Source organism: Colletotrichum siamense, assembly GCF_013390195.1.
Source record: "Colletotrichum siamense strain Cg363 chromosome Unknown KSG_Cg363_contig05, whole genome shotgun sequence".
NCBI classification, from domain to species: Eukaryota; Fungi; Ascomycota; class Sordariomycetes; order Glomerellales; family Glomerellaceae; genus Colletotrichum; species Colletotrichum siamense.
The window spans coordinates 4,235,425-4,256,021 of record NW_023501018.1 but is presented as its reverse complement, the minus strand read 5'-3'; the positions used below and the strand labels follow the sequence as shown (position 1 = coordinate 4,256,021).

The 20,597-nt window shown below is 30.1% G+C and overlaps 2 protein-coding genes across 2 annotated transcripts; both read left to right on the top strand.

Annotated features, from left to right (window-relative positions):
* Positions 1-179: 179 nt before the first annotated feature.
* Positions 180-1,942, top strand: easM-1 (Cytochrome P450 monooxygenase easM; the record flags this gene model as incomplete). The annotated part of the gene is made up of 5 exons (XM_036640553.1): positions 180-395; positions 450-569; positions 631-799; positions 858-1,442; positions 1,524-1,942. The coding sequence occupies 5 exons, from the start codon at positions 180-182 to the stop codon at positions 1,940-1,942; spliced, it is 1,509 nt and encodes a 502-aa protein (XP_036494528.1).
* Positions 1,943-17,245: 15,303 nt separating this feature from the next.
* Positions 17,246-18,732, top strand: CGCS363_v008703 (Secondary metabolism regulator LAE1; the record flags this gene model as incomplete). Its single annotated transcript, XM_036640552.1, has 5 exons — positions 17,246-17,318; positions 17,418-17,885; positions 17,966-18,167; positions 18,220-18,465; positions 18,531-18,732. The coding sequence occupies 5 exons, from the start codon at positions 17,246-17,248 to the stop codon at positions 18,730-18,732; spliced, it is 1,191 nt and encodes a 396-aa protein (XP_036494524.1).
* Between the last annotated feature and the right edge of the window lie 1,865 nt (positions 18,733-20,597).

The window sequence follows — 20,597 nt, the reverse complement described above, 5'->3', positions numbered from 1 at the left end:
TTCCGCCAACGTCAACGACAGCGCGGGAATGGGATACAAGAGGATGTCTTACATGAGAACCTCCAACTCTTATAAGACCATTGGCCTCAACGGCACTACATTCATACTTCCATTGTCCTTGACTTGCATCATTGAACTACCCACCATCTTCTTCTTCTTGTCTTCTACGGAATTCCGTCATGTCGGCAATTTTGGAATACGCCTCTAGGCCCGAGTTCACAGTGACTGTCAGCATCGGCATTTTGTACCTCCTTCTGCAATTCATTTTCAGAGAAGACGGGCCTTACCCGGATTTCCCCCTAATAGGGAAAGCACCAAAAGACTGGTTCTACACGAAAACTCGGAAAAGATGGGACAACGAGGCACTCGACATCTTGAAGGAAGGCACGGCAAAAGTGAGACCAGCACCTCCCAAGTCTTAGAGCTTATACCAACAAACCCCTTCATAGCTCAACGGACGCCCTTTCCAAGTTTTGAGTAACTTTGGCCCATCCATTGTGCTCGCCAAGGAATTTGCCAACGAGATTCGGAGTGACCCCCGGCTGTCATTCCGCGGGTTCATTGAGCGGGTACGAACACTCTTTCATTTGGAACAGGCTCATCATACTTACTCGGGTTGGAAACTTGCAGCAAGGCATGGTTCAGTACCCAGGCCTTGACTTCCTCCACACAGGGCTCGAAGGCGACATCATCCAAGACACGGTCAGGAAGAATCTTACGCAGGCATTGGGTGGGATGACCGAGTCGTTGTCCAAGGAATGTGCTTCAGTAGTTGACGAAAGTCTTCCGGCCGCTAAAGGTTCGTCGCTGCGCCCCGAAACCACCTCAACATACCGAGAAGCTCACATGAGATAAAGACTGGAAGCATACAAAGTTCATCATGGGAGCAACGAACATAGCCGCCCGACTGTCGGCACTCGTCTTCTTGGGTGAGAGGCTCTGCCACAGCCAGGAGTGGATCGAAATCTCCATACGCTTTACGATCGTGATGATGAGAGCCCAAGAGCGCCTACGCACTTGGCCTGTGTTCACGAGACATGTCGTACACTGGTTTCTCCCCGAGATGATCTATCTGCGCAAGCTTGTGCGCGACTCGAAGAAGATAATCGAGCCCGAGCTGGCTGCTCGCCGGGCAGCACGGCGTGATGTCAAGAAACCACAGGATTCTCTGTCGTGGCTGGACGACGTGCGAGGAGACCGGTCTTTTGATGTGGTCTGTGGGCAGTTGTTCCTGACTGTGGCTGCAATCCACACTACTTCGAGCGTCATCACGGCAACTATGTACGACCTGATCTCTAATGCGGAGTATATTCCGTTGCTCCGTGAGGAGATCATCCGGGTTCACAACGAGGACGGAGGCTGGGAGAAGACGAGCCTCTACAAGTTAAAGCTCATGGACAGCTGTATGAAGGAGAGTCAGCGTCTGAACATCCTTGGCCCGAGTAAGTTAATCTTCAAGCGCTGCGATCTCTACCTCCTCGAACGTACTGTTAGTAAGATGCATAGAATCTAACCATCGGCAGACATGATGAATCGCTATGCGGAAGACGATGTCACACTCTCCGACGGCACCCTCATCCGCAAGGGCTGTCACATTACGATCCCGACGCTCCATATGCGCGACAAGGAAATCTTTGGATCAAATGCCGATGACTTCGATGGGTACAGGTTTCTGCGTATGCGAGAGCTGCCTGGGCAGGAGAACAAGTGGCAATTCGTAAGTACAAGTCCGGAGTTCCTGAGCTTTGGACACGGAAAGCACGCTTGTCCCGGTCGCTTCTTCGCCAGCAACGAGATCAAGATTGCGCTCATCCACCTGCTGATGAAGTACGACTGGGACATTGTTGGGGAGAAGCCCAAGAGCGCGGCCAAGGCTCGGTTCGTACCGGACCCTGAGACGCTTGTGGCATACCGGTCTAGGATACCGGAGATTGATATCTGAAGCAGTGAAATATGGCTCGGTTCCTTTGGCGGATATGTAGAGATACTCTCATATACGGACTGGTTTCCAAATCAGTAGCGCACGGAAATAGACTCGCGAAAATCTATGCAAACTTCTCCGTTATGTCAAGTCTTCAGGAAGACGACGAATTCTTGACAAACCTTCATCCTATCACTCTCATTCCTGGTGCTTTGACTATGATGATAAGGATAATTATTGTCATCATCGTCTTTATCGTCCTTGTTGCTATCAACCTGTAACACACTTTGCCAGATTGCAAAGCTCATTCTCCATATTCACAACGGCGGTATCAACATATTTAAGTTCAAGCAGGTGAAGGGATCTTTGGGGTGGGTTTTAGGATCTCATTCATTTGTCCCGAAAGTACAGCGATACAGACGCGGGCTTACTTCAGCTTACCACAAGCGCAGCATCTCTGGCCATTGGCATTGATGGAAAAGATTGGCTCGGAGGCTCTCCCTGCTTCCTTCTGTGGATGCCAGGGGCGCTAGACAGAGGTTGATGTACAGTAGTAGCTGTATGGTTGAGAACAAGCAGTGAAGAGGCAACCATAGAGGCAAGGCTTACTTGAAGAAGGGCGCACTAAGGTGGAGGCGTCAGCAACGACATCGAAGGCGAGGCCCGGAGGCCGAACCCTGAGTGGGGACCGAAACAGAAACTACATGCTATACAGCCACGGCGAAACGGATAATGGGCGAAGCCCCTGACCCATTGGACAACACATCAGCCAGAATGCGAAATCCAGCGATCTGTTGCGTACCAACAGAATCTCGTGTGTGAGTCCGCGTTCGTCGGGTGCCTGCTGTCTCACCGACACGCCTGCCATTCTCGAAACGTTGCAACGACCCCAGAAGTAGCCGTCACCGATGCGCCATGCGAGATGATCTAGGATTAGCGACCGCGGCGTGAAAGGAAATGTCTCTATTGCATTAGGGCCGGAGCAACCTCCGTTCTTGGCAAAACGCCGACCAGCGGCTGCTCCCTTCTCTTCCCCGCGTGGCTCATTGCGGCGTTTGAACACGCGAGGGTGGATGAGATCACAATGCAGTTAACCTTAGGTACCCCCTTCCCTGCTAACCTAACAGAGGGTACGCCTCAGCCCCACTTATAAGTAATATAATATTTATCTATAAAAAGAAGGGTATATTAGCTTACCTACTACTACCCCACTTTAAAGGTATATTTAGTAGTTTCTACCTATTTACTACCTAACTTACTTAAAATAATCTTTTACTATATAGCTTTATATACTAAATCTTAGAATAATCTAAAATTAATTATAGTTAATTCTATTTAAACTAGAAAAATAGTATTTAATCTTAGATTAATCTATTTAAGTTAGTATATTAATAATAAAGATAATAAATTTAAGTAGCTATTTTAGTAAGTTATAAGTATATATAATAACTCTAAAAATACTCCCCTACTTATTAATATTCCTAAAAAGGAAATCTAATAATTAGAAGCTATAAAGTAAGCTTATAACTTCCTAGTTAAACTTTATAATTAATAGATAATTATATCCTTTAGATAAATAAGTAAAGTATTAAAGCTATATAATCTATAATTAATCTCTAATTTTATAAATAACTTATTTAAAATTAGTCCTCTATTTAACTATACTTACTATAGAAGATATTATATTTACTACTAATATCCCTACTTATTTAAATATATCTTCTAGTAAGTATTTATATATAATTTTAATAAAAGAACTTATAAATACTAAAATTAAGAAGCCTTAAAATAAAGTAGGTTTATCTTAGATTACTTTATATTTAGTTTTTATATTAACCTAATAAGTTTAATTCTATTATAAATTAAAGTAAGTAAAAAATAATATATAATATACTTTCTTAAATATCTAAAACTACTATTAGGTTATTTATTAATATATAAAGTATATTATTTATAAATATCTTAACCCTAAGTTCTTAAAACTATATAGGATTATTCTTAAAATAATCTAAGAATAAATATAAGAAGTATAGGAAAACGCCTAAGTTCTCACACTATAATAATAGGTAATTACTTAAGTATATATAGCCTAAAACTCCTTTAAAGCCTAGATAAAGTTAATATATTAAGATTAAAACCCTATATATTAAGCATAATAGGTTATAATATTATAAATATATTTAATCTTTAATTACTCTAAGATAAATAATAGCTTAAACTATCTAAAGTATAAGTTATTAACTATAATTTATTATATAATATATAAACTAATTAAGGATAAATTCTATAGTATATACTATATCCTTAGTTCTTTCTAAATTTAGTAGTTATATTACTATTATTTAATAAATTATTTAGAACTTAGATTATTATTATCTAAATAATAATCTAAGCTATATAGTTTAAGATATTACTTAATATAAAAAGCTAAAATATAATAAGTACTTTTAATCTTAAAGTAATTATAAAATACTCTCTAATAAATTAAAGATTAATTATAACTAAAAGTAAAAGTAGATAAAAAAGCACTCCTATAAAGTTAAGTTCTATTAATTTATCCTATATAATACTATAAAGTGTTTATATATACTTCTAGTCTATAAAAAGCTTTATACCTACCCCCTACTACTAGCAAAAAAGATCCTATTAATAATCTATTAAAAGCTTATATAGTCTATTAAATCTATATATAATCTATATCTTACCCTTAGTATATTTATAAATTATACTTAGTTTAAATAAAAACTAATCTTTACTAAATACTTATATAAATAGTTAATACTATTAAGATCTATATAATAAATTTAGAAAAAGCATATTACCTAAAATATACTTAAGCCTAAGTAATTAAGATAAGATTACTATACTAATTAAGAAGGAAAACCTCCTCTACTACTTAATAGGCTCTTCTATATTTAGATTATAATACTTCTAGGAAATATTATATTATACTATAAAAGATAATTAGGTAAATTATTTCTAAAGATATTCTTAGTAAACCCTTAATATATTCCTAGAGTAATTATAGATTACTCTATATACTAATAAGCTTTAGTACTTATAATACTTCTACTATAATATATTTAGTTTATAGATAGTAATTAGCTTTTAATAAAGTTAAACTAAGTTTTAGAAAACTATTAAAACCTTTTAGCTTAATATAAACTATAAGTACTTTTCTAGAAAGAATAAAAAAGAGATTATATTAAGCTACTATATATTAAACCTAAAATAAAATAAGTTTATTCTTAATATAATCTTAAAATAATCTAAAACTAATAGGGGTATAATAAGTGTTCTACTTATTTATACTATAGTAAACTCTGAGGACCTTAAAATATATTACTTTTTCTTTAAATACTTATTCTAAGTATTAAGAGGGAGAGTCCTATATATCTACTTTAACTAGTATTATATACCTTCTAAGCCTTAACCTAGCTAATATTATTATAAGCTCCTTAAGATTATTATAGATATAGATATAAAGCTTCTTTAAGGTATATTAGAATATTCCTTAATTATACCTAAATTATACCTTATACTAATAATAAATAAGCTTTAAGACCTATATATAATATAAAGTCTTATTACCTTATAAAAAGAAGAGGTAGGTTTATATAGAATATTTAGTTTAATATTATAAAGTCTACTTTTAATATAATATCTAAAATACCTTTAAAACTATATATAGTAAGGCACTAAAGTTATTATTCTATATAATAATATCTCTTCTAACTTATTAGTTATATTAAGAATAGAATAATATAATAAACTAATTATTATATAAATAAAATTATACCTAAAGTAAGCTTTATTTAATCTTAAATTACTTTTAGCTTATTTTAATCTAAAGATTAAATACTAAGCTTAGTATAAGAACTAAAGGCATATCTACTTAGGTTTAAACCTAATTTAGTTAAAAAATATAAAAGTAAATTAAAATAAGTTAGTATTCTATATAAATTATATTAAGTCTCTCTACTACTTATTATATATATAAAGTAGCTAATAAAAGCTATTAGTTATAATATAGGAAAGGTAAGTAATTATTAATATAGTTTAAGCTTAGAATAAGCGTAATTTAATCTTAATCTAAGCATAATCTAGATATAGTCTAAGTATAGTTTAGGTAAAGTCTAAATATAGTTTAAGTATAGTTTAGGTCTAGTTTAAATATAAATTAAGTATAATTTATTCCTTACTTACTCTATAGATAGTTTATCTAATATTTAATCTTTAGTTCTTAGATCTAAAACCTCTATATATATAAAGAAAGTAATATTTTTAAGCAGTATAGAATATCCTTTATATACTACTAAACCTCAGCCTATATATAAGAAGCCTAGAAACTTATTTACTAAGGTATATATTATATTTAAGCTTAAATTAAGCTTAAATTAATATCTAATTATTCTTAGAGAAAAAGAAGTATTCTTAATACTCTAAGAGAGATAATATTTTCTAGTAATATCTTATACCTCCTTAATAAAGCTTAAGCTTCTAACTTTTAAGTTCTTTAGTACTACTATTATTACTTCTAATAGTCTTTATAAGTAAATCTCTAGCTCTAATCCTATTAAGCTCTCTATTTATCTATCTAATAGTTAAATCTAATAATATTAAGTTATTAATTTTAGCTTTATCTAGTAGTAAACTTTTAGTTTTATTAAGTTACTAGTCTTCTCTATAAAAAAAGAGCTATATTTAATCTAAGTATATTCTTAAATTGCTTTAAGCTTACTCTCTAATACTAATATATATCTCTAGTTCTTTATAATAGTAGTCTATATATAATAGTTAGTAGTAATAATAAAAGAGTAGTACTTAATAGAATACTACTTAAGTATTTTAAAGCTCTAACTTAGTTATTCTTATTACTAAGGAGCTAATAAGACTCTAGGAGTTTATATAGTTATAGAAAGAGCTTTAGGAAATTAAAGTAGTATAGTTAAGGATATAATTAGATCTAAGATTAATCTAAAAATAATATTTATAAAAGCTCTTAAAAGATTAATTTATTCTTTATAAGCTATACTAAAGAGTAATCTAAGTATAAAAGTAGCTATTTAATACTAAAGCTTTACTTTAGTTTCTTATTATTAAAACTTAGATTAATCTAAGCTTATTTCTTACCTTTATCTTTAACTTCTTCCTTAACTATCTTATATAAGCTTTTAAGAAAATTAAAATAAAGCTAGTAGAAGTTAATATTTCTATAATAGCTAATTATTATTATTTTATAATAAGAGGTTATCTTACTATCTATAGTAAAATAAGTAGCTTAGATAATATAATAGTTATTTTACTTTATAGAGAAGTACTCTATAGATAATTAGAGATTACTTAAAGTTTAATTAAAAAGTACTTATTATACTTAAACTTATAAATACCTTAATAATACTTTTTATTACTAAAAATTTATTACTTTATAGCTATAAAGTTAATTTAGAGATAAATTAGTAATAACTTTAAAAATTAATCTAAGTATAAATATACCTTTCTATTATCTTTAAAGATAATAGGAACCTTAGGGATTATATTAAGGGTAGCTATATAATAGTTAAGATACTCTTTAAGATTTATCTTAGATTAACTAAAGCCTTAGTAAACCTTTAAGCTAGTATAAAAGTCTATACTTTTTATATCTTTAGTAGAAATAATAAGTCCCTTAGAGATATCTATAAAGTTATTATACTTATAATAATATCTTAATCTATAGAGGTTCTTATTAAGGATAAAGCTAAGCTTATATTAGCTAAGAATATAGATATTCTTAGGCTTAGCTATATTAAAACTAGGAAGATATTATAATTAATCTTAGTTTACTCTTAAATTAGTATAAATATTAATATACTTAATAAGCAGAGAGTTATTAAGAGGGAAAAGAGAATAATCTTAAAGTAATCCCTATATAAGCTATAGAGATTATAACTAGAGATAAGTAATATAAAAAAGGAAAAAAGAGTTATATAATATTTAAGATCTATAGATTCTATTTTTATACTAATAACCTTATTTTAGATAATTATATAATTAGTTTCTTTCTTTAAGAAAGCTTCCCCTCCCTCTATTTTTTCCTCTTTCTATCTCTCTTAATCTAACTTTAAATATCCCTTAATCCTAAATTAATCTATACCTAAACTAAGCTTAAACTATACTTAAGCTAAACTTAAGTATTACTTATACTACACTTAATCTATATTTAATTATTAATTAATCCTCTACTATTATTTATTATACTTTAACTTATTAACTACTATAATAGTAATACTTATAAGGAATATTATTAATATTAAATATATTTACTAAATATGCTTATTTTTAAAGTTAGTAATAAAGTAGTAATTATACCTCTTAGTAATATATTCTATTATATTATATTATAAACTAGGAAAAAAAAAATTATATATTTAGAAATAGTAAAGCTTAATTAATATTTAATTTATAATTACTCTCTATACTAACTATAATCTATAGAAGTATTAAGATCTAAATAACTAGTAAAATTTAAATCTCTAGAAGTATATATTAAGAATATATAAACTCCTAATTAGTAGGAATATTAGTAACCTTAGTATAAAATAATATATAAAAGCCTAAAATATAATTTAAGAGTAATTATTAAATATTTTACTCCTAACTTAATATAATTAGAGATTTAGGCTGAGATTTAAGAGTAATATTTTAATCTATAGAAAGTTTATAAACTATAGTATATTATAAAAGCCCTAATTAATTAAGGTATATTCTAGGATTAATCTTAGAATAAATATAGTTAAACTATATATCTAAATTATAGTTAACTATAATATTATATATTAGTAAAATAGCTAAGATCTTAATATAGCTCCTTACTAAGTTCTTAGTATAAGCTATAATTAAACTTAAAAAGAATATAGCTATTATTAAAGCTATACTATAAAGTTAAAAGTATTCTAAGATTAACTTATAGAGAAAATAATTTTAGTAATAAATTTATTACTATATCTATTAATATAGTAACTATTTTAGATAGTAGCTTTAGTTTAAAAACTTTAGAGATTATATTAAAGGATTTAAAATCTATATTAAGTAATATAAAAAATAATCTTAGTTTATAATATAAATTTTTAAGTTTAAAAAGAGGTTAAAGTATTTTAAAATTAATCCTAAATAAGGAGTAATCTATAGATAGAGCTACTTCTAAATCTTTAAAGATTACTTATAAATCCCTCTCTAAGTAAAGTAGCTTATATTTCTTTCTAAGAAAAGAGTTAGAGAGTTTAAGTTCTAAAAATAGTAAAGATCTAAGTTTACTATAAAATAGGAGTACTTTAAGATTACTCTAAGAAAAAGTAGAAAATAAACTTTAATATAAGAGTATTTTATTTCTCTTAGTAGTTCTAATAACTATTTTATAGAAGGGTACTCTTACTTACTTTAAGTAAGCTAAGATAAAAATAATAATAAACTTTAGCTTAATTTATAATAAGATTTATAGATTAAATAAAAATATATATATACTTTTAAGGGGATTATTTTAGGATTAATTACTAATTAATTATAGTATATCTACTTTAGTAGTAGAATAATAGATATTTAGTTTAAGCTAGATTTATTAAATAAGTTATTTAGGATATAGAATAATTAATTAGTTAATTTAAGTTTTAGTTAATCTAAGATTATTCTATATTTAAGTTTTTAAAATATTATATTATTAATAATATTTATTATAAGTATATAAATATAATATTTATATATATTTTATAATAAAAGAGAATATTATAATAAATAATTATAAATAATAATAATATTATATTAAAGAATATTAATTATATATTTAAACTAAATATTAATTTATTTTATTAAGTTAAATTAAATTTATTAAGTATTATTTTTATTATATAAAAATAACTTATTTTATATAATATTAATAAAACTTTCTTAAGTTTTATAAAAATAAAAAAAATAATTTATATTTTTTCTTATTAATTTTATATTATAAAACTTAAAGTTTTAATATATTATATTAATTTTTAATATTAAATTATATATTTTTAAAAAGTATTTTATAAAAAATAAATATAATATATAATTAAGTAAATAATATAAATATTTAAGATTATAATTTTATAAACTAAAAACTATTAATATTTAATTATATATATAAGTTTTATAATATAATAATTTTATATATATAATAAGTTTTTAATTAATTAAAAAAAGTTTTTATAATTAAATTTAAATTAATATTTATATAATATAATTAATAATAATAATAATAATAATAATAATAATAATAATAATAATAATAATAATAATAATAATACTAATAATACTAATTAAAGATAATAAATATTAATAATAATAATAAATAATAATATTAATTAGAAAATATAAAATAATACTATTAATATTAAATACTTAAAATAAATAAAATTAATAATAATAATATTTTTTTATATTTCTTAAAATTAAGTTTTTATATTATTTTAATATATTTTTTTAATATATTTTATATTAAATAATTTAAAATCTTTAATATTTTATATTAATATTTAATATTAAATTATATATTATTAAAAAGTATTTTATAAAAAGAAAGTTTAAATTATAAATATAATATATAATTAAGTAAATAATATATATATAATATTATATAATAATTAAATAAAAATTATTAATTTTTTATTATATATATAAATCTTTTAAAAGAAAAATTTATTTTTTATAATAAATCTTTAATTAATTAAAAAAAAAAGTTTTTATAATTAAAATTAAATTAATAATTATATATTTAAATAATATATATATTTATTAAATATATATTATTATATTATATAAAGTTATTTTTAATATATATAAAATAAATAATAATATTTTAATTAATAATAATAAAATTATTAAAATTAATTTTATAAATAATATTTTTTATATATTATTAATTATTATATTAAAAAAACTTTTTAATTTAAAATAAATTTTATTTTTTTTATATAAAATAATTAAATTTAAATTATATAGTTAAAAATAATTTAAATAAAAAATATAAAAACTTAAGAAATTAAATAAAACTAAAATAATATTTATTTATTAAATAAAAAATAAATATATATTATAAAATTAAAAAAGTAAAACTTAATAATATTTATAAATATAAAATAAAATAAATTACTTAAAGGTTTAATTAATATATAAATATTAAATATTTAAAAACTTTTTTTTATTTATAAACTTAAAACTTATAAATTTATAGTTATATTTATTATAAAAAAATTATAAATTTAATAATATATTAATTATATTAAGTTTATTATTATTAATATTATTATATAATAATTAAAAAAACTTTTAGTTATTAATTATAATTTTTATTTACTTAAAATAATAAATCTCTTAATTTTATATTATTTAATAATATATATAACTTTTAGTTATATAATTATTAATAACTTTTTAAATTTCTAATTATTTCTCTTAATTTTAATTATTTATATATATATATATATATAAATTTATTATTTTTAATTTTATTTTTATAATAATAAAATTTATAATTATATAAATATTTAATTATTAATTATTAAATTATTAATTTATTTTTTATATATTATTTATATTATTAATATTATTAATATTATTATATTATTAAATTATTATTATTATTAATAAATAATATCTTATATATTAGCTATTTAATATATTATTAACTTAAATAATTTAAATATTTTTTTATTTAATTAAACTTATTAATACTTTTAATATATATTATTTTATTTATAAATTAAATAATATAATAAATTAATAAATTTAATAATAATTATATTATAATTAATAATAATCTTTTTATTTAATATAAAATATATTTATTAATTTTTATTAAATCTATATTTAAATCTAAATTATATTTATATTAATATTATAAAAAATCTATTTAAAAAAAAGTTATTTTTTAAAATAACTAAAAATATATATAATTTTTATATTAAAATTATTAAGTTTTATTATTTTTATAATAGTTTAATAAATAAAGTTTTTTAAAATAATATTATTAAGATTTTTATTTAATATAACTTTAATAAGATATTTTTAATTAAAAATAAAATATATATTAAATTTAAGAATTTTATTTAATATATAAATATTATTTTATATAGTAATATTTTAAATTATATTTTTAAAATAAAATATATTTTATATAAATTATTTTAAATTTTATTATAAATTATAAAAAGAAATATATAAAGTTTTATATATATTTATATAGTATAATAATATATATTTAATAAACTTATATATTACTTAAATATATAAATATTAATTTAATTTTAACTATAAAAACTCTTTTTTTTTCTCTTTTAATTAGTTAAAAACTTATTATATATATAAATCTTTTTCTTAAAAAACTTATATATATAATAAAATACTAATAGCTTTTAGTTAATAAAATTATAATATTAAGAATATATTATTTACTTTATTATATATTATATTTATAGCTTAAGTTTTCTTTTTATAAATAATTTCTTAATAATATATAGTTTAATATTAAATATTAATATAAAGTATTAAAACTTTAAGCTTTTTAGTATAAAGTTAATAAAAAAAGTATATTTTTAATTTATTTAATAAAATTTTATATATAATATAACTTTTTATATTTTTAGCTATAAAAACTTCTTATAATAATTTTTTTAATTAAAAAGTTATTTTTATTTAATAATATTTATAATATTTTATTAAAAAGTTTAATAAAATTATTATTAAATTATAAATATTTTAATAACTTTTTTTAGTTTTATTATAATTAATTTTATTATATATAATATTATTAACTTTATATTATATAATTAATATTATTATTATTTTATTAATTTATTTAACTAAAATATATATTTAATTTTTTATATTTATTTATTTATTAATAAAAATATATAAAGTTTTTATATTATTATTTTTAATTAATATAAAATATAAATTAAATTACTTATATAATATTTCTAAAATTATATTTATATATAAAATAAATTTTATTATAGTTTATTTATAAAAAAACTATATTATAACTATAAACTTAATATAATAATTAAATATTATATATAATAATATAATATTATTTATTATTATAATATATTAAATTAAATTTATAATTATAAATATTTAACTTTTAAATATAAACTATTAATTATTAACTATAAAATATTAAATATTAATTATAAAATATTATATATAAGTTAATATATAAACTCTTATATAAGATTAATTATAGCTTAATCCTCTTTATTTAGTTACCTATTTTTACTTATTACTTATCTAATAAGAGTATCTTATATTAAGCTAATTATATAATACTATATAAACCTATAAAACTAAGCTTAATTTTAGCTTTTTCTATACTTAAACTATACTTAAACCTCTCCTCTTCCTTATTTATACTATACTTAATCTTTACCTCTTCTATATTTAATCTTAGATTAATTCTACCCCCTCTAGGATTAATTTTTACTTTTAAATATACTTTTATCTTTTTATATTCTTTTTTATATTACTTTTAATTAAACTTAGATTAATCCTCCTCTTTATATTAACCTCTATAATATTAAGCTTTTAGACTACTATTAGTATTAATTATACCTTTTTAACTCTTATAACTAGATTAATTATAGATTATCCTATATTTATAAAGTACTTCTCTTTTACTTAGCGCCTTAATAATATCTCCTAGTTTAATAAAATAGTAAGTCTATTCCTAATTTAATTATAGATTAATTTTTACTTATACTTTTAGGTTAATAAATAATAAATAATCCCCCCCTATAACTATTTCTATTATACTTATATAATCTTAAGTAAAGATATAATTATTAATTATTCCTATATAATATATTCTTAGATTAATCTAAATATAAACTTATTAACTATTTCTTAAACTTCTTAGCTTAGCTACCTTAACTTCTACTACTATATTAGTAATTAGTATAGTTTAGTTCTATCTTCCTAAGGGGATATTATATTAAGTTATAGAATTAATATTAAAAGCTAGTTTATTCTTAGTTCACTCTTAGATTATTCTTAATATAATTATAAAATACTTTAATAAGCTTTTTATTATTATAAAGAAGTTATATAATAACCTTATAACCCCTTATAGTTCCCTTAATCCTATTATTCCTTACCTTATTAAATAGACTAATATAATATATAAAACTACTATAAACCTAAATTAATCTTAAATTAAGCTAGCTACTTTTCTTAGAAAGTAAAATTAATCTAGCTAGAAATTATCCCTTATTACTACTACCCCTAAGAAGTTTAGCTAAAAAACTTAAAATAAAGCTATTACTAATTCTAAGATTAATCTAAATTTAAAAAGTAAGAATAAGAAGAGTAAAACTACTAAGTTATTTAAAATTATTATTCTTAGTTTTAAGTTTAATAATAAGGCTTTTAAATCTTAGAATAATCTTAGAAAGTTTAAGATTATACCTTAGAAGTATCCTACCCCTAATAATAAATCTAAGATTATTTCTAGATTAAAGGTTAAGATTACCTTAAGTTATACCTCTATTTTTTAAAAGCTTATTAAGTTTATAACTTAACTTAAATATCCTAAAGAGAAGCTAAATTATACTATACTCTTAGATTATTTTAAGCTTATTCTTTAAACTAAGGCTTATAGTAAGTAACTATTTAAGGTATATTTACTTATAAATTAATCTTAAATAAATTCTTATATATTTTAAATTTTTATTATAAAGATATATACTAAGTTTAAAACTTTAACTAAACTAATTTATTATAATAATTATATTAATAGTAAAGGTAAGTTTAATTATAGATTAATCCTAAAGTATTATAGCTAATATAAATAAATAGTTTATTTAAATAAAACTTAATCTCTCTATTATAATATCTAAAAAATATTTAAAATATTACTATCTAAAGCTAATAATAATACTAAAAAAGAAAAATCTAAGATTAATTTAAGAAATAATAATAATATTAATATTATTAGTAGTAAAGCTTAAATAGTATAAGAAAAAGCTTAAGTAGCTAAAGAGAAAGGAATTTAGTTAAATAGTAAGATTTAACTAAAAGTAATCTTAGAAAATAGAGGATTAGTTATATAGTTTAAATATTAAAATATTCCTAGATTAAACCTAAGAAATAGAGGTTATTTCTTAATAGAGAGTATAATTTAGAATTAAATTAATATTATTTATATATAGAAGAAACCTAGATTAATTATAGATAACTTAGATTAGTTTTTAATATATAATAAGGTATATAGGAAGTAGTTTATAATTTATTATTAAACTAATATACTCCTCTTTCTATAATTAATCTTATAGCTACTAGAAGTAGTCAGCCTATGCACCCTCCGTCAGGTTAGCAGGGAGGGGGGTACCTAAGGTTGACTATATACTGGGATGAGATTAAGCTTTTGGAGGGGTCATTTGTAAGATGACAAGAATAGTGGACTTCCATGTCGAATGTGATGTGGTACATTGCTGTTCAAGTGCTTTGCCGAATGTCACGGACCTTGTTTTTGCCCCTTCGTTGCTTTTTTCTCAAGTCTCGCCCCCCATCGCCTGTTGATAGATATCTGCAGGATGTTGACGTGGCACAGCAGGAAGGAAATCGAGAAGTGAGACAAAATATCGAAAATCAATTCTGTGCGACCGCGGATCGTACGCGGGAGCGCGGCCGCCTCTTGATGCTTGCTTTTTCTGCTCCGCTGCCACCACCGACAAGGGCAAGTTACAGCCAGAAAAGCACCCTGAGATGGCCCGGCCAATTGTGGTGCATCTCCATCAACTCCGTGACGAAGGCGCCGGCTTACATCTAAAGCGTGGGTCCGCCTGAGCCGCCTCGATAGAGGGATTGTAGGCTTTCAATCTGTCGCAAGGATCTGCAACCGATTTCGCGATACATTTGTGCAAAGTAGCCTGCTGCATCTTGTAGAATGACATATCATTACCACACGTGGGAACACGTCAAATACGGGGTTGGATCGACAGGGACGGCCCGGAGCTTGATGTCCAAACTCGAGAAGGGATGAGGGGCTTCCCGTTGTTTAGAACACGGGGCATTTAGCGCGGGACTGTGAAGCCAAAGTGGACGTGATCATGATTCTTCTCAGCTCATCTTAAGCAGCATTGATCCAGCACATTCATCCATAGCCGTCAGGTAACCAATGGGTCAGAGACAGGGCAAGGGATGCACGAAGTGACAGGGGTCCATCACCCGTTGCCCTACCTGAGTGCCTGCTAACCGGGCACCTGGAATGGGCGGCAGCGGCTTCGACGGCCCATTTGAGACCCAATGAGCGCCACCCAGCCCTCCAGTTTCCGTCGTGGAGCCGATACGACTGAGGAGAGACCCACGCCAATGCATGTTAGATTCATGGTCAACGACAGTAAAAAGAACAGAAAATGGGGTTCTCATGGCGTGATTCCCCTCTTCGAAGCTTTCGCTAGGATATAAGTGACAGAATCTGTCAGACATGGGTGTGGTAGACGAGCACGAGGACGCAAGCGAGGGAGATGAATAGCGCGCGATCACATATCCGAGTGCAACACGTCAAGTCATATTGGGCTGTCGTGTTATGCATGCGACACAGTCAATTCAGACAGAAGAAGAAAAGAGACATGCCCGCGAAAACCTTGCCGGTCCTGGGCGCGCTATTCCAGACACTAGTTCATCTGGTGTGTATTGTCTTAGCTCGGCAATCGCCCTGAGGGCCTTCAGCGGGCGGTCGAGATGGTCATAGACTGTTCTCAAGGGCCCAGCTTCCCGGTTTTCTTGCCAAACTCCCTCCTCAGATCTCCGTCTTGTCTCTCTTCCTTCATCCCTACATCAAGATCGCGAACGCCTCATTGCCCAATCCTCCCAACCATCAGCTTCTGGCGAACAAGGATCATACCAGCAACATCTTGAACCATTTTCAGCCCTGCTCCTGAGCTAGTAAAGCTTGCTGAAAAGCGCAAGACGAGGCCTGGGCCCTTCAGCGCACCCGGCCACCGCCCAGCGAACCCCGCCTCCACTGACTTGACTCGAACGGACTTCCCGCGTTCGTGCCAGGCCGGCTTATGGTCCGACGAAAGTTTAATCAAGACTGTCCGGGGTTGAGGTACTAAGAGCTGTCGAAGCGAAAACAGTTGATTACGACGCAACGTCGCAACCAAAATTGTTGCCATTTGCTCGTGTTCGTTCCGCCAGCTCAACTGTGAACAACATCAGACAGATTTCCTACGACCACATCCCACTGTCTGCGACGACACAACCCGGACATCGCGATCGAAAATTGCATGCGCTTCTGCTGAAGTTACGTGATAGGAGACAATGGGCACGGGAAGCAAGCCCGCTAGCCCTAGCGGTAGTCCTCACGGGAGCCCGCGTCGTGGCCAGGCTGCAGGTATGTCGAAACTTCGTGCGCCCATTGCGCAGCCAGAGAGGTTGCGCCTGAGAATGGGAAGCTTCTTCTGAGGATAATAAGACGTTGACCTTACCAAAGCTTCTACAGAACCGGTAGTCTCGAGCTCCAACGTCGACCAGACATTCGTAGCACCTCCCAGAGCCGAAGCCATCCCGCCTGCGACATCGACGTCGCCCGAGCCGGCGCCAGCTCCCGTCCCCGCCGAAATCCCAGTCCAACCAGAGCCTTTGGAAGCTGGCGGCACAGACGATGAGAACGAGTTCGAACCCAGCGTATTCGACGAAGAGTCTGTAAGCGACCAGACCGATTCGACGTCGCTCAAGTCGAGCGTCTACGAGCATAGCTTCAAGAACGGCCGGCGCTATCACAAGTTTCGTCATGGACGCTATCCTATTCCCAACGACGAGACAGAGCAGAACCGCGAGGATATGTTGCATGCCATGATGTTGGAGGTTACGGACGGGAGGCTGTTCTTCGCGCCCATCGTTGATAACCCTGCAAAGATCATTGATCTTGGTACCGGGACAGGTATCTGGGCTATCGAAAGTCAGTATTTCCTTCGAAAGAAAGCGTTCCAGCGTTGATAAGCTGCTGTGCAAGGGGCCGAAGAGCTAACAAAATCCTAGTGGGCGATATTTACCCCAGTGCCGAAGTCACTGGTCTCGACCTGAGCCCGATCCAACCTGTCTGGGTGCCGCCGAACGTGAGATTCTTAGTGGATGATGTTGAAGACAGTTGGTTGAATGGGAGGGACTTTGACTTTGTTCACCTGCGCAACATGGTTCCAGTCTTGAAGTCTCCGGTGGGCCTGTTGAAGAACGCTTATGAGTAAGAACTGCCACCAATGTGCATCTGTCTCCAGGGACTAATATCACCGCAGACACATGAAGCCAGGGGCTTGGGTGGAGCTTCAAGACGTCGACGGTCAAGTTCACTGCGATGACGGCACGATGCCAGCAGACTGGCCTCTCGTCCGCTTCACAAACCACCTGGTAGAAGCATTTGCCAAGTTTGGGACCAACTCCCACGCCGCGGTGTTTGGAAGGCAATATCTCGAGGAGGCTGGTTTCGTCAACATTCAGCACCATACAGTGAAGTTGCCGTATGGCACCTGGCCAAGAGATAAGTAAGTGTCATGCACTCGTTTTACGGACGGTTCGGATGCGCCTCTGACTAATGTTGCCTGCTCAGGACGATGCGCTTGGTTGGCATGTACTACCGCACGGCCTGCGAAGAGTTCTTCCCAGTGGTTGGCGCGATTCACTTCGAGCTGCTCGGATGGAGCAAGGTGGAGATGGAGGTTCTTTTTGCTGAGTGCCGCAATGCTATGAGAGATCCCAACGTCCATGCATACGGCAAGATGCATTTTTGGAGCGGACAGAAGCCGTTCTGACCCGAGGGGGCTGGGTAAGGGGGCGAGTCGGGAAGCGAGAGGAGGAGGACGAGGGCTATACCCCTGCTTCGGAGTATCGGTGACTGGAGTTTATTGAGAGCGTTTTCCTGCATATATCATAATTCACATGAGATGGTCCTTCTGCAAATCTGTTCCGTTTTCCATTGCTGCAGCGGTGCTTGGCGGTTAACCGGTGGTGGGTGCGATGGAACTTGTGCGCCCGACCACGAGGCCACCGCCTCCACCCGTAAGCGCTCAGGCTTTTGCGCAGCTTTTGATGAGGGGAGGGTGTATGCTTTCTTTTGAATGAGACATAACGTTGATACGTTTGCCGACGCGATTGGTCCTTTCCGTACGAAGTCGGGGCCGGAGGGACTTTGGGGGAGCGTTGCGTCAGCTGCATGTGGGTGATCGGGTGCGTACTGCATCCAATTACGATATCTGTCAGATCTAACGGTCGATTCCCATAGGGCTCTCAACAACAACTTGCTTTCTCTGGCCAGTTGTCGATCATTCGAACCCTGACACCTCATCTCGCCTGGAAATCGAGGGATGCTTCACAAACATGCACATAGCTGACGAAGCCGAAAACGGAGCGGAATGACCGGATCAGGTCCAGAATTTCGTTCCTTTTTGGATCCCCTTGATAGTGTTTCGGGCAGACTTTGCATGTCTCGTGGGCAGAAATTTGCCGCGGTGCCCCATCATGGGCGGCCGCCTCCGACTTTGACCGGCTCGGACCCACCACACGGCGATGCGGCACGGTACTCTGTGTTACCGAAAACGGTCGTGGGGGCCGAGCCGCTAGCCCGTTGAGATCCCGATTCTTCTGATAGCCCCCCAATCCTCCGATTACATACGTTCTGTGCCACTCGAGCTACTGTATCTTGGAGAACCTTTGAAGACCAAAGTCCCATCACACAATTGCACCCATTGCGATCTTCACCCGCTTCCATGGCCTTATCTGGTCAAGCAGTCGGCTATGTGAAGGTGCAGCAGGTGTAGTGGAAACTGCTTGAAGAGCAGCACGGGGTCTCAGGCCGTGAGTCTTGCTATCCGGGCGGATACTACTAGGTAAACGGGCAGATAACTACCCATATTAGGCCTAATAGTTTATCTTATCTCGATTAACTTTTACTACTATAGTTGCTGTTCCTATCCTCCTATCTTTCCCTATTATTATCGTCGTCGTCGTCGTCGTCGTCGTCGTCGTCGTCGTTATTATCTATAATATCGTCGATCGTCCCTATCGCCGTATATCCAGTGCCCGCCCGGTTAGCTAGAAGCATCCGCCCGGATAGAAAGACTCCAGGCCGTGGTCTTGGCTCGGACTGCAACGAGATAGAGTGCGCTGTCATCACTCAAACCCATCGAATACGGCCCGAAGCGACAGCGTTGAGATTGGCCGTTTGGTATGTACTAATGCGGCGCATGCCAATTTTTTTTCTCAGCTGTGCTGACGTGTGCCCAGATCTTGACAAAAGGCTATTTAAGATAACATGATAGATGTTTCGACAGCCACAGCTGACGTTGGATTCATGATCGTCTACAAATTGGCGTATCAAATAGCCGAGAATATGCAGCATGCCCTGTGCCGCTCAATAGTCGATCAAGCTTCCCATGCATCGTGGCATCGAGGCTGGTAGAATCCAATGTCGGCTTGGCATATTATCAATGTCCAAGACAATGTTTGTATATAGTGCTGATAACAAGAGGCACAACGCCCCTGGATTGGATACCCCTGACTCACCAAGTCTAACCAGTCTGTATTTAGTAAATAGAGGTTGCCGTGACTGACGGAGGCTGCATCTTGGATGCCTTAAGACCAGATCACGTCTTATTAGCGAACTTCAAATAACAGGGTT